We start from the raw sequence: 14,962 nt of genomic DNA, 5'->3' as shown, positions 1-14,962 counted from the left end.
TTTGCAAAATGTTCCACTTTTTAGGTTCAAGTTTGAGATGTATTCAGGAGCTCATTTTGGTGCAGCTACTCTCTCTCATACAACTTTTTTTTTCAGATGTCAGATGTCTATGAGTTGTTAACAGCTCCACCCCTAGGTTGGGAACCACTGGACTAAACTAGCTAACTGTATACAGGGTTCAATATTAATGTGTTTTTTTTTTTGGTGGGTCAGAAATCAAATTACCCAAAGTCAGTTTTTATTTGCTACTATACAAATTGTTTTATTTATTAGTGGTTATCAAATAACAAAGACTAAAGTTTATTGTCTTGTTTAATCTTTAATTAAATGTAACAGAACAAACACACAAAGTGCCATAGATGTGAAGCAACAAACATTCTTGCATATCAGAAATGTTATGACTCATCTCCTATAGTTCACTGAACACTAAATTCTTTTGATCAGCCCACTTTCTTTCATATAATGGAATAGACTCACTAACCTGATGGCAAATACATTTTTTAGACTAATTTCTTCCACTTCAAGCTTCCTGATTTCCCTCTTTAATGTTTCTCCTTCTCGAGAGTATTTATGACAGTGAAAAATTACATGCTGCACTGATTCCTCTATTTGACAGATCTCACATAATTCTGAGGGATGTTTGTTTCATGCATCACACTACTAGCCTACTAAATTCTTGATTGGCCGCGCCAATATTCTCATGCGTGCAAGGGGGAGGAGGCTATGCTGTGTGCCAAAGAAGGAGAATATAATTTATGACACAATGATCAAAGAATGATTTAAACTTTTTTCTGATAACGTTAATAAATATAAGATAAAATAAAGTGGATATACAATACATAATATGTAATATATATGTGATATATATATATACGGTGCATAGGTCTCTGAAGAACCTCCCATTTCTCCATCAGACACAGACTCACCACCGGTCTTGATTAACGGAACATCTTCCCTCGGGTTTGACCTCACTGTGGGTCTTCTCTGTGTCAGGTGCAACCCAAAGCTGACCAAACACAAACCACAGTCTTTTTTCTCAAATCTACCTACCACTGACCTCAGCACCCGTGTAACATGAAATGGAAAATAAAGCCCACTTGATAATAAAAATAAGATAAAATAGATGAAGTGAAAAAATAAAGTGAAAAATACTAAAATTACATAGATTGCATGATATAAGGTGGAAGATAAAACCCACTGACACATAAAATAGTATGCATACTGAATAATAATAAGAATAAAATAAAAAACAAAGTGAACACATAAAATACATAGAATGTATAAAATAAAGTAAAATATTTAGTGAGCTGGCTTCCCTGATATCTATCTATAGTGTGTTCCATAGGTTTGGGGCGTAATTGACAAAGGCTGCATTCCCGATTTTCTCACGGCTGTTGTTGGTCATCTCCAGATGATCGCAGTGTTCTTCAGGGCAAATAGTTAACAAGGGAGTTAGCAATGTAGCTTGGTCCTAGCCCATTAAGGGCTTTGTTTGTATATGAGGAGGAGGACCTTAAAGTCAATACTGAATGTTACAGGAAGCTGGATCAGAGCAGCTAAAAGTGAACTAATGTGTTCTCTCCCTCTTGGTTCTGGTTAATATCTGAGCTGCAGAGTTTTGAATGAGCTGAAATCTCTCAGTGTTTTTTTTTTTTGGGAGGCCAGTAAAAAGTGCATTATAGTAATCAAGTCAACTTGAAATGAAGGTATGAATCAGCTTTTCAACATCTTTTTAGATTTATAAATGGTCGTACTTTGCCTAGCAGTAGTAAAGTAAATTCAGATGCCATATTATAAATCCTGTAAATTAACGGTTATAGTGTCAAGTGATTCTGCAATAATCTGCAGTGTCACTCTGGTTTCAACAGATACAGATGGTCACATGTTTGAAAGTAAAGAGAAATTTAAGACTTAAACAAGCCTCTGCTGGAGATGATCCACATGGACCAAAATCCAGACTGAGACTCAGGTCCAGGAGGAGGGTGGAGGAGGTGGTTGAGTGTAGGAGTCTGGGTGTGTCTGCAGAGACTGTGTAGAAGGACAGAGCAGCAGCAGAGCAGTCCAGATACACTGATGATACTCTGTCAGATCCAGAGGAACACACAGGGATGATGGTGGACTTGACTTTGTGTGTGACAGTGGAGCTGTTCTCAGATCAGTTCAGACTGCAGCACTGAGACTCATCTCCACTTCTTCTGATTCCTCTGTCAGTCACTGCTGGATGAAGCTCTCCTCTCCACTCTACCTCCCAGTAACGTGGCCCAGTCAGAGTCTCTCTACACACAAGCTGCTGCTGCTGCTGCTGCTTCAACCTCTCTGGATCATCAGGATACAGCTGATTCTCTCTCAACACGAACTCCTGGATGTTCACTCACTCTGACAGAGATCACCACAAGCTGATGAGAGAAGAAGAAACAACAGAGGTCATAAATCAGTGTTTAGTGAGACTCACTTCATCAGCTGTCAGTCAGTGATGCAGCACATCCAGTATAAAGACCAGCAGGGACTTCAGTCCTGTTCAGAGCAGAAGTGGAGCAGCTGTGCAGCGTAGCCTGCTTCCTCTCAGCTCTCATGTTAACGTGTTGGAGTGAACACACTGAGCTCCGATCTCACAGACCTGCAGAGACTTTTGGCATCAAGTCTGTTTACTCTGCAGATTTCACTGAAGTACACAGAGGAAATAAAGTGCAGAGAGTCATGAACACATCATTACTGCACAAACACTTGAGTGACACATTTACTGTTGTTACATGTGGCCTGCTGTTAAAGTGAAAGCAAGAGTCTCTGTGTGTTGATCAACATCTTATCTGCTTTTGAAATATCATTTGACAAATAAAAATGGAGGCTGTCATTGAAAATATTTGGAGGAAACAAAATAAGTGATGGACAGATATAAAGATGTGATTCCTGGACTTCAGCAGAGGTTCTGGTCTGTATAAAGACCACATGGTTACTAAACATAATGATAGTTCAGTGAAATCAGAGCCAGTGATTTGCAGGCTTCAGTCAGACTGATCTTAGAGCTCTGACAAAGATGAACTGATCAATTCTTTAGTGTTGAAATGAGAGAACAAACACTTTCAGATCAGATTTGATGGTACGACAGTTGGATGAATGAGGACCACTGTCTCTATACATCTTGTAAGGCTGTCAGCTGTAATCCAGCTTTATTTCCTGCAGACATGAACAACAACAACAACAGTCGTCTTCGCATCGACTCAAACACGTGATCACAACAAGCTTCTGGCTGATCTGATTGGCTGACTGTTCTCTCTCTCTCTCTGTCGTTGTGTCCGATCCTGAAGCCTGTCACCGTTCTCCTCTCACAGCTTCACTGAGGAAATCAGCCACTGAGAAGGTTGGAGGGTCACCAGGAAATACTGAATCTTTGCTTTGATACTAACTGTGTTTAATACAAAACTGCTGAAACCAGCACGGACTGACTTCAACTCTCTACTGACCTCAGAGTCTCCAGTCTACACTCTGGACTCTCCTGAAGATCAGACAGCAGCTTCTTGTCTGAAGAACTCAAGGAGTTTTCTCTCAGATCCAGCTCTCTCAGATGGGAGGGGTTGGACTTCAGAGCTGAGACCAGAGAAGCACAGCTGATCTCTGACAACCAGCAGTTCCTCAATCTGAATAAAGAAGAAATCATGTAGCGTTAGAAGCAGATTATTGTGTTTGAAATCATTCAATGTTTCATAATCTGTTCAGAGCTGAAGAAGGTTTAGAATGAACAAGTTTAGAAAATGGAAACTCCAAACACCTGAACCCAACAGGATGCAGGTTAAAAACTGTCAAATACAAACAGTGAAAAAGAGCTTCATTAATATTAATGACAACATGCTGCTACTTCAATAAACACACAGTGACTTAACAGTGAATTAGTCAGTGCAGCTTTTTCATCTTATATTAAATATGAAGACCAAAAAGATGCTCAGTGTGGATCAGTATAAAGTCTATGTGGTCACAGATGTTTTAATGTTATCAAAATTGATTTAAAATAAAGATCTGAATGTTTGAAAGTTTGTATCCACTCTGCTGAGGAAACTCATGGAATTCAAATGGGACTTCATTTAAAATGGTGAGATTACTCAATCCCATTACTCGCTTCTATTTATCAAAACACCAGCTGGTCTCATTCGTCTAATTCTTTCTCCCTCTCAATCTCACACACACACACACACACACACACACACACACACACACACACACACACACAGTCAGAGGGCTACCAAGGCTGGATTGGGAGAACTGGTGTCTTTGACTGGGCCATAAGTCATTAAGTAACTCATTCCCCTGCCATCGCCCAATACTTGGACTTCTGCACTTAACCGTGCTCCTTGTTAGAGCCTGACATACAGTTCATATTTGGACATGATGTAACATGTCTGCTGCTGTTCATTATATTTTCATTTATATTTCAACTGTTTTTGACAGACAGCATTATATTGACAAAACATCTTTTATTTATGTAATGTTCATCTTTTTATTTGTACCACTGATATGCCTTAAGGTTGGACAATATCTCCAGTATATTCAGATGTTACATGATATAGAGCCAGATATTATCTGAGAGTTTGGTTGTAATTCTGTGATGTAGCTCAGTTGTCTGTAACTGTTGCTGCTCCACAAAGCAAGGTTAGTAAGTTTACCACATGACTTTAAAAATGGTAAAACTGCTGAAATTTGGTTTGTTATCATGAACTTGAATTGTGAATCGTAATTGAATCATATCCAAATAGCTCATTCAAATGTTGCTTTACAGATTCAAAACACTATCATGATGATGTCATCTTTTCACACTTATCTGCCTAACTTTCTAATCCTGCTTTGTGGAACAGTCCTCTGGTTAAAAGCTGCTTAACAGCAAATGATGCAGTTTTATTCAACTGAACTATTCTGTTCTGGTCACCTGCTTTGGTTTTCTAAACACTGTTTCATATTTTGAAATATATTGTTAGTCAAAAAAGGTGATACTGTATAGTTGATCATGTCAATATTTCTGAGCCTAAGTGCCTTGTACTACTATTTCCATCAAAAAGCCAAAGACAGTTTGAGAGAGAACGCTCTGTTTCAGCTTTTTGTTTAACATGCAATTGTTCTGCATGTGAAGTTTCCAACTTTATATTCAAATAAAAAGTGCAATAAGAAGCTGTGTTTTTTTCTCTTACATTGTAATTACATGATTGAAATATCAGTGATTTAGCTCTGTTCTTCATTCCTAAAGAACATTTTGTTCTGTTTTGCATTATGTGCTTGTAGCCAGCTTTGGACAGAGATTTTATGAAGAATGACAACCAGGTCTATTATAACCTTTTTCTTAACAAAAGTGTCTTTAATTGTATGTATTGTGACTATTCCTATGTGTTTAACCTGCTAAGTCAGTATTCATTTAGGTTAAAAATAGGTTTATTAAAATGTTTGTAAAAAAAATAAAAACTTAATAGTGCAATCAAACAAATCTGTCAACTGTAAGATACTGTAAAAGAAAAAAAACAGTTCTATTAATAAAGCAATGAAAAATCAGATCATACTGTATTTTTCATTAACAGCACGAAACCGTAAATTTTAGTAACAGTAAAAAAACGTTAATTTTACAGTAACTTAATGGCAACCCTGCTGCCAGTTGTTGAATGTTTTTACAGGAAGTTTTAACAGTGTGTGTGTAGAGGTGTGTGTGTTTCTACTGTAGCAGCCTGGTGTCATCAGGAGATTTAATGAAGGTAAACACAGTGAACGGTGGTGCATAACAGCACTGCGCTCTGGCGCAGCACTTCTGTCCAGTGAAGGAGAAGCTTTTCATACAGTATAAACAGCTGTGGACAACAGATACTGTAACAATCACCCACATTCATTTATATATCACTGCACACTGATTTACTGACTTTCCTGCTTTAACCACATTAAACCTTATTTTCTGTGCAGATATTGGTTGGAGAGTGTTTAATTGAAATAAATGATTTATATTTGAAGCATTAATCTGTTGTTGCAGCACGTCTGCACCCAGTAGACTATTTAGTATGAAACACAGGCGCCTGATACTGTATCAGTAGCCTATGTGACGCTCACAAAAACAAAGGGATTTTATGAGTATGACATATGACTGCAGCGTTCTACTATAGTCATACGTCATTGTTCAGTTTTAACAACAGCTGACATTTTTGATCTTTGAGCACAAAATTAAGTTATTTGTCCACAAATATTTGGTGAACATTGTGGCTAATCAACATGGTCAGAAAATGACTCAGAAAAATATGAAATATCTCAAAAATGCCAAAATACACTGGAGGGAGGCTTTAAATAGTATTTAAACATTTGAAAACAACATTTGAATGTGTAAATCTGAAGGAGATTTTACCTGATAAAAATCATCCTTATGTCTGCAGTTTAGTGTCACCACAACTTTCACATCATATTAATCTCAGCACAGAAGTAAGAAATGGTGTCTGACCTCAGAGTCTCCAGTCTACAGTGTGGACTCTCCAGAAAATCAAATGGCAGCTTTGTTCCTGAATCGTTGAGACTCTTGTTGAAACTCAGATCAAGCTCTCTCAGATGGGAGGGGTCGGACTTCAGAGCTGAGAGCAGAGAAGCACAGCTGATCTCTGACAAACTGCAGCTCCACAACCTGAATAAAGAAGAAATCATATAGCGTTAGAAGCAGATTACATGGGTGCAAGAGCTCCGTCTACAGACGGATTTCCATCAAAAGTGAATTATTTGTTCCATCATAGTCTGTTTATTTTTACCACTAACACAAAAAAGATTTTACTTTGCCACCACATTTCTGCTTTTTCACTTTGTAAACGATTAAACGGCGAGGGAAAGAGACGTTTGTTGTTCCAGACATCAACGCTTGTTCCAGCTTCCTGCGGTTGTTTATACATCGATTTATACGTCTGTTTTCTCCAAAATAATCAAAGGTATGGCAGTTTTATTTAATGTGCACTTATTTCTCTGTAGGGATGGGTACCGAAACCCGGTATTAAACGAGCCCCGAGGATAAATGATTAAAGACTGTAATATTGATAAGCTCCGATGTTACCGGTTCTTTTATCAGCACTTTTTAATGTTTTGGTGTAATTTATTCTCAAACTGCAGCCTCTCCTCCACACACACACACACACACACACACACACACACACACAAACACAAACACACACTCTCACACACACACAGACACACACACACAAACACAAACACACAGACACACACACACACAAACACACACACAAACACACAGACACACACACACACAAACACACACTCACACACACAAACACACACACAAACACAAACAGACAGACATACACACACACAAACACACACAAACACAAACAAACAGACACACACAGACACACACACACACACAAACTCACACACACAAACACACACACACACAAACACACACTCACACACACGGACACACACACACACAAACACACACTCTCTCACACACACACACAAACACACACACACACGAACACAGACACACAGACACACACACACAAACACTCACACACACACACACACACACACACACACACACACACACACACACACAAACACAAACACACAGGAGGTAGGGTCAGGAGCGGGTCGTCCACTAATCGGAAGATTGGTGGTTCGATTCCCGGCTCCTCCAGTCCGCATGTCGATGTGTCCTTGGGCAAGATACTTAAACCCAAATTGCTCCTGATGGCTGTGCCATCAATGTGTGAATGATTAGATTTCCTCTGATGGGCAGGTTGGGACCTTGCATGGTAGCCCCTGTACCCATTCAGCGTATGAATGTGTGTGAATAGGTGAATGTGATTCGTAGTGTAAAAGCGCTTTGAGTGGTCGGAAGGCTAGAAAGGCGCTATACAAGTACAGTCCATTTACCATTTACTGTTGCTGCTCTAGAAACAATGTTTAGTTATATTTATAATAAAAATAAATTCTAATCCTGTTCTGAATTTATTCTTTTTTTAAAATCAATATATTTTTTTAAAAATCAATTATTTATTAATGAAAAAGAACCAATAAGAGTATTGATAAAGAACCAAACCAATAAGGAGGATTAATAAGATTATTGATTGTCATGTTAATATGAAAATAACAAGAATTTTAACTTTTTTTTTTTACTGACTGATGTAGATTCTGGTTGCCTTTAAAGTTGATAAAGATAATAAGTTCAGATATTTGTGATATTTTTATTCTAAAATATAGTTGAATAGTTAAGATAAGTAGGCCTACAAGTGTTTTGTCAGTAAGAAGAGAAATAGCATACTTTATGAAGGTCAAATATTTTATTTTATGCTTTTCATGTATAAATTGGTGCCTTTGCCAGGAATAAAAATCATGACCAGAATGCACCAAATTGCATCATTTAAAGAAAAGATTGTGCAGGGGGGGCATGCCTCCAGACCCCCCGAGGTGACTTCACATCTCGGCGCTCGTTGTTGGACACCAGTAGAAAAAGATTCTTGTTCTCTTCAGCATCCATGAGATTATTGTGTTTGAAATCATTCAATGTTTCATAATCTGTTCAGAGCTGAAGAAGGTTTAGAATGAACAAGTTTAGAAAATGGAAACTCCAAACACCTGAACCCAACAGGATGCAGGTTAAAAACTGTCAAATACAAACAGTGAAAAAAAAGCTTCATTAATATTAATGACAACATGCTGCTACTTCAATAAACACACAGTGACTTAACAGTGAATTAGTCAGTGCAGCTTTTTCATCTTATATTAAATATGAAGACCAAAAAGATGCTCAGTGTGGATCAGTATAAAGTCTATGTGGTCACAGATGTTTTAATGTTATCAAAATTGATTTAAAATAAAGATCTGAATGTTTGAAAGTTTGTATCCACTCTGCTGAGGAAACTCATGGAATTCAAATGGGACTTCATTTAAAATGGTGAGATTACTCAATCCCATTACTCGCTTCTATTTATCAAAACACCAGCTGGTCTCATTCGTCTAATTCTTTCTCCCTCTCAATCTCACACACACACACAAACACACATACACACTCACACACACACAAACACAAACACACACACACATTCAGAGGGCTACCAAGGCTGGATTGGGAGAACTGGTGTCTTTGACTGGGCCATAAGTCATTAAGTAACTCACTCCCCTGCCATCGCCCAATACTTGGACTTCTGCACTTAACCGTGCTCCTTGTTAGAGCCTGACATACAGTTCATATTTGGACATGATGTAACATGTCTGCTGCTGTTCATTATATTTTCATTTATATTTCAACTGTTTTTGACAGACAGCATTATATTGACAAAACATCTTTTATTTATGTAATGTTCATCTTTTTATTTGTACCACTGATATGCCTTAAGGTTGGACAATATCTCCAGTATATTCAGATGTTACATGATATAGAGCCAGATATTATCTGAGAGTTTGGTTGTAATTCTGTGATGTAGCTCAGTTGTCTGTAACTGTTGCTGCTCCACAAAGCAAGGTTAGTAAGTTTACCACATGACTTTAAAAATGGTAAAACTGCTGAAATTTGGTTTGTTATCATGAACTTGAATTGTGAATCGTAATTGAATCATATCCAAATAGCTCATTCAAATGTTGCTTTACAGATTCAAAACACTATCATGATGATGTCATCTTTTCACACTTATCTGCCTAACTTTCTAATCCTGCTTTGTGGAACAGTCCTCTGGTTAAAAGCTGCTTAACAGCAAATGATGCAGTTTTATTCAACTGAACTATTCTGTTCTGGTCACCTGCTTTGGTTTTCTAAACACTGTTTCATATTTTGAAATATATTGTTAGTCAAAAAAGGTGATACTGTATAGTTGATCATGTCAATATTTCTGAGCCTAAGTGCCTTGTACTACTATTTCCATCAAAAAGCCAAAGACAGTTTGAGAGAGAACGCTCTGTTTCAGCTTTTTGTTTAACATGCAATTGTTCTGCATGTGAAGTTTCCAACTTTATATTCAAATAAAAAGTGCAATAAGAAGCTGTGTTTTTTTCTCTTACATTGTAATTACATGATTGAAATATCAGTGATTTAGCTCTGTTCTTCATTCCTAAAGAACATTTTGTTCTGGTTTGCATTATGTGCTTGTAACCAGCTTTGGACAGAGATTTTATGAAGAATGACAACCAGGTCTATTAAAACCTTTTTCTTAACAAAAGTGTCTTTAATTGTATGTATTGTGACTATTCCTATGTGTTTAACATGCTTTAACAAGTCAGTATTAATTTAGGTTAAAAATAAGTTTATTAAAATGTTTATAAAAAAATACAAACTAAATAGTTCAATCAAACAAATCTGTCAACTGTAAGATACTGTAAAAGAAAAAAAAAACAGTTCTATTAATAAAGCAATGAAAAACCAGATCATACTGTATTTTTCATTAACAGCACGAAACCGTAAATTTTAGTAACAGTGAAAAAATGTTAATTTTACAGTAACTTAATGACAACCCTGCTGCCAGTTGTTGAATGTTTTTACAGGAAGTTTTAACAGTGTGTGTGTAGAGGTGTGTGTGTTTCTACTGTAGCAGCCTGGTGTCATCAGGAGATTTAATGAAGGTAAACACAGTGAACGGTGGTGCGTAACGGCACTGCGCTCTGGCGCAGCACTTCTCAGAGGCTGCAGATTTATCAACATATCAGTCCTGCTGACTTCAGATGCTGCAGGGATTTAATGAAGTGAAGGAGAAGCTTTTCATACAGTATAAACAGCTGTGGACAACAGATACTGTAACAATCACCCACATTCATTTATACATCACTGCACACTGATTTACTGACTTTCCTGCTTTAACAAATTAAACTTTATTTTCTGTGCAGATGTTGGTTGGAGAGTGTTTAACTGAAATAAATGATTTATATTTGAAGCATTAATCTGTTGTTGCAGCACATCTGCATCCAGTAGACTATTTAGTATGAAACACAGGCGCCTGATACTGTATCAGTAGCCTATGTAACGCTCACAAAAACAAAGGGATTTTATGAGGATGACGTATGACTGCAGCGTTCTACTATAGTCATATGTCATTGTTCAGTTTTAACAACAGCTGACATTTTTGATCTTTGAGCACAAAATTAAGTTATTTGTCCACAAATATTTGGTGAACATTGTGGCTAATCAACATGGTCAGAAAATGACTCAGAAAAATATGAAATATCTCAAAAATGCCAAAATACACTGAAGGGGGGATTTAAATAGTATTTAAATGTTTGAAAACAACATTTGAATGTGTAAATCTGAAGGAGATTTTACCTGATAAAAATCATCCTTATGTCTGCAGTTTAGTGTCACCACAACTTTCACATCATATTAATCTCAGCACAGAAGTAAGAAATGGTGTCTGACCTCAGAGTCTCCAGTCTACAGTGTGGACTCTCCAGAAAATCAAACTGCAGATTCCTTCCTGAACGGTCCCGACTGGAGTTTCCACTCAGATCAAGCTCTCTCAGATGGGAGGGGTTGGACTTCAGAGCTGAGAGCAGAGAAGCACAGCTGATCTCTGACAAACTGCAGCTCTTCAATCTGAATAAAGAAGAAATCATGTAGCGTTAGAAGCAGATTACATGGGTGCAAGAGCTCCGTCTACAGACGGATTTCCATCAAAAGTGAATTATTTGTTCAATCATAATCTGTTTATTTTTACCACTAACAAAAAAAAGATTTTACTCTGCCACCACATTTCTGCTTTTTTCACTTTGTAAACGATTAAACGGCGAGGGAAAGAGACGTTCGTTGTTCCAGACATCAACGCTTGTTCCAGCTTCCTGCGGTTGTTTATACATCGATTTATACGTCTGTTTTCTCCAAAATAATCAAAGGTATGGCAGTTTTATTTAATGTGCACTTATTTCTCTGAAGGGATCGGTACCGAAACCCGGTATTAAACGAGCCCCTTGGATAAATGATTAAAGACTGTAGTATTGATAAGCTCCGATGTTACCGGTTCTTTTATCAGCACTTTTTAATGTTTTGGTGTAATTTATTCTCAAACTGCAGCCTCTCCTCCACACACACACACACACACACACACACACTCACACAAACACACACAAACAAACACACAAACACACACTCTCACAGACACACACACACACACAAACACACACACACTCTCACAGACACACACACACACAGACAAACACACACACACACACACACACACTCACACAAACACACAGACACACACACACACAAACACACACTCACACAAACACACACAGATGCACACACACACAAACACACACTCTCACAGACACACACACACACACACTCACACACACAGACACACACAAACACACTCTCTCTCACACACACAGACACACACACACACAAACACACACTCACACAAATACACTCTCTCTCACACACACAGACACACACACACAAACACACAGACACACACACACACACACACGCACACACAAACACACAGACACACACAAACACAAAGACATAGACACACACAAACACACAGACACACGCACACAAACACACTCACACACACACAAAGACACTCACACACACACACAAACACACATACACACTCACACACACACAAACACAAACACACACACACAAACACAGAGAGACATACACGCAAACACAACACAAACACACACAAACACAAACACACAGACACACACACACACAAACACAGAGACACACACACACACACACACAAACACACACACACACACGAACACACACAGACAAACACACACACAAACACACACACAAACACACACAAATAAAGCAATGAAAAACCAGATCATACTGTATTTTTCATTAATAGCACGAAACCTTAAACTTTAGTGACAGTAAAAAAATGTTAATTTTACAGTAACTTAATGGCAACCCTGCTGCCAGTTGTTGAATGTTTTTACAGGAAGTTTTAACAGTGTGTGTGTAGAGGTGTGTGTGTTTCTACTGTAGCAGCCTGGTGTCATCAGGAGATTTAATGAAGGTAAACACAGTGAACGGTGGTGCGTAACGGCACTGCGCTCTGGTGCAGCACTTCTCAGAGGCTGCAGATTTATCAACATATCAGTCCTGCTGACTTCAGATGCTGCAGGGATTTAATGAAGTGAAGGAGAAGCTTTTCATACAGTATAAACAGCTGTGGACAACAGATACTGTAACAATCACCCACATTCATTTATACATCACTGCACACTGACTTTCCTGCTTTAACCACATTAAACCTTATTTTCTGTGCAGATGTTGGTTGGAGAGTGTTTAACTGAAATAAATGATTTACATTTGAAGCATTCATCTGTTGTTGCAGCACGTCTGCATCCAGTAGACTATTTAGTATGAAACACAGGCGCCTGATACTGTATCAGTAGCCTACGTGACGCTCACAAAAACAAAGGGATTTTATGAGGATGACGTATGACTGCAGCGTTCTACTATAGTCATACGTCATTGTTCAGTTTTAACAACAGCTGACATTTTTGATCTGTGAGCACAAAATTAAGTTATTTGTCCACAAATATTTGGTGAACATTGTGGCTAATCAACATGGTCAGAAAATGACTCAGAAAAATATGAAATATCTCAAAAATGCCAAAATACACTGGAGGGGGGCTTTAAATAATATTTAAATGTTTGAAAACAACATTTGAATGTGTAAATCTGAAGGAGATTTTACCTGATAAAAATCATCCTTATGTCTGCAGTTTAGTGTCACCACAACTTTCACATCATATTAATCTCAGCACAGAAGTAAGAAATGGTGTCTGACCTCAGAGTCTCCAGTCTACAGTGTGGACTCTCCAGAAAATCAAATGGCAGCTTTGTTCCTGAACCGTTCAGACTGTAGTTGTCACTCAGATCAAGCTCTCTCAGATGGGAGGGGTTGGACTTCAGAGCTGAGAGCAGAGAAGCACAGCTGATCTCTGACAAACTGCAGCTCTTCAATCTGAATAAAGAAGAAATCATGTAGCGTTAGAAGCAGATTACATGGGTGCAAGAGCTCCGTCTACAGACGGATTTCCATCAAAAGTGAATTATTTGTTCAATCATAATCTGTTTATTTTTACCACTAACAAAAAAAAGATTTTAGTCTGCCACCACATTTCTGCTTTTTTCACTTTGTAAATGATTAAACGGCGAGGGAAAGAGACGTTCGTTGTTCCAGACATCAACGCTTGTTCCAGCCTCCCGCGGTTGTTTATACATCGATTTATACGTCTGTTTTCTCCAAAATAATCAAAGGTATGGCAGTTTTATTTAATGTGCACTTATTTCTCTGTAGGGATAGGTACCGAAACACGGTATTAAACGAGCCCGAGGATAAATTATTAAAGACTGTAGTATTAATAAGCTCTGATGTTACCGGTTCTTTTATCAGCACTTTTTAATGTTTTAGTGTAATTTAATCTCAAACTGCAGCCTCTCCTCCACACACACACATGCACACACACACAGCAAAGTCAGCGAACAGCAGATCACACGTGAAGTGAAGATTACTCGAGTTGATGACAACTACGCTTGTTACTTCTTAAGTGCAATAACACCTTAGCGAGTAAAAAGCCAATACTCTATCAATACACCTGATCAACAAGCATAAACATGTAGAAAAGTGATATTTTCAACTGCTCTGTCCACAGTCTCTCATCCACCGCTGCTATGTTTTACACAACCACAGCGCGCTAGCTCGGCTAATAGCTAATTGTTAGCAACAAGCTAAAACTAAAGCTGTCTGTATGTAGTCTGACTGTTTAGCTTAGTTTGCCACCAATCTTCAAATTTGGCTCATTCTTGTAAACTCAGCTGCTGGCTGAGACAAAGCAGCCTCTCCTCTCTACCAGCGGTACCTGCAGCAGTCAATCACATCAGCAGCAGAGGGAGGAGGAGGAGGACAGGAGGAAGGACTGATACTGACTGATGTCTGTCTTCTTCTTTCTTTCTAAACTTCACTCAGTATTTTCATGTCAGGAATATTATTTATTT

At 38.1% G+C, this 14,962-nt stretch overlaps 1 protein-coding gene across 11 annotated transcripts in view; it reads right to left on the bottom strand.

The window, feature by feature from the left end:
* Positions 1 to 299: 299 nt before the first annotated feature.
* The window catches only part of LOC121891797 (NACHT, LRR and PYD domains-containing protein 12-like), a 118,432-nt gene continuing 103,769 nt past the window's right edge, over positions 300 to 14,962 (bottom strand). For 9 of the 11 annotated variants that reach the window (XM_042404380.1, XM_042404373.1, XM_042404381.1 and 6 more), the window contains 4 exons: positions 13,752 to 13,928; positions 11,354 to 11,530; positions 6,455 to 6,631; positions 2,447 to 3,635 (listed from right to left, as the gene is read on the bottom strand). In XM_042404380.1, the coding sequence (XP_042260314.1) occupies positions 3,446 to 3,635; positions 6,455 to 6,631; positions 11,354 to 11,530; positions 13,752 to 13,928 (721 nt within the window). In that variant the 3' untranslated portion in view covers positions 2,447 to 3,445. Of the gene's footprint in view, positions 2,397 to 2,446; positions 3,636 to 6,454; positions 6,632 to 11,353; positions 11,531 to 13,751; positions 13,929 to 14,962 lie in introns of those variants that run through there. The other 2 variants (XM_042404375.1, XM_042404382.1) reach the window with 2 other exon arrangements.

The sequence above is a fragment of the Thunnus maccoyii genome, chromosome 24 (assembly GCF_910596095.1).
Source record: "Thunnus maccoyii chromosome 24, fThuMac1.1, whole genome shotgun sequence".
NCBI lineage: Eukaryota > Metazoa > Chordata > Actinopteri > Scombriformes > Scombridae > Thunnus > Thunnus maccoyii.
This window is presented reverse-complemented; position numbering and strand designations above follow the sequence as displayed.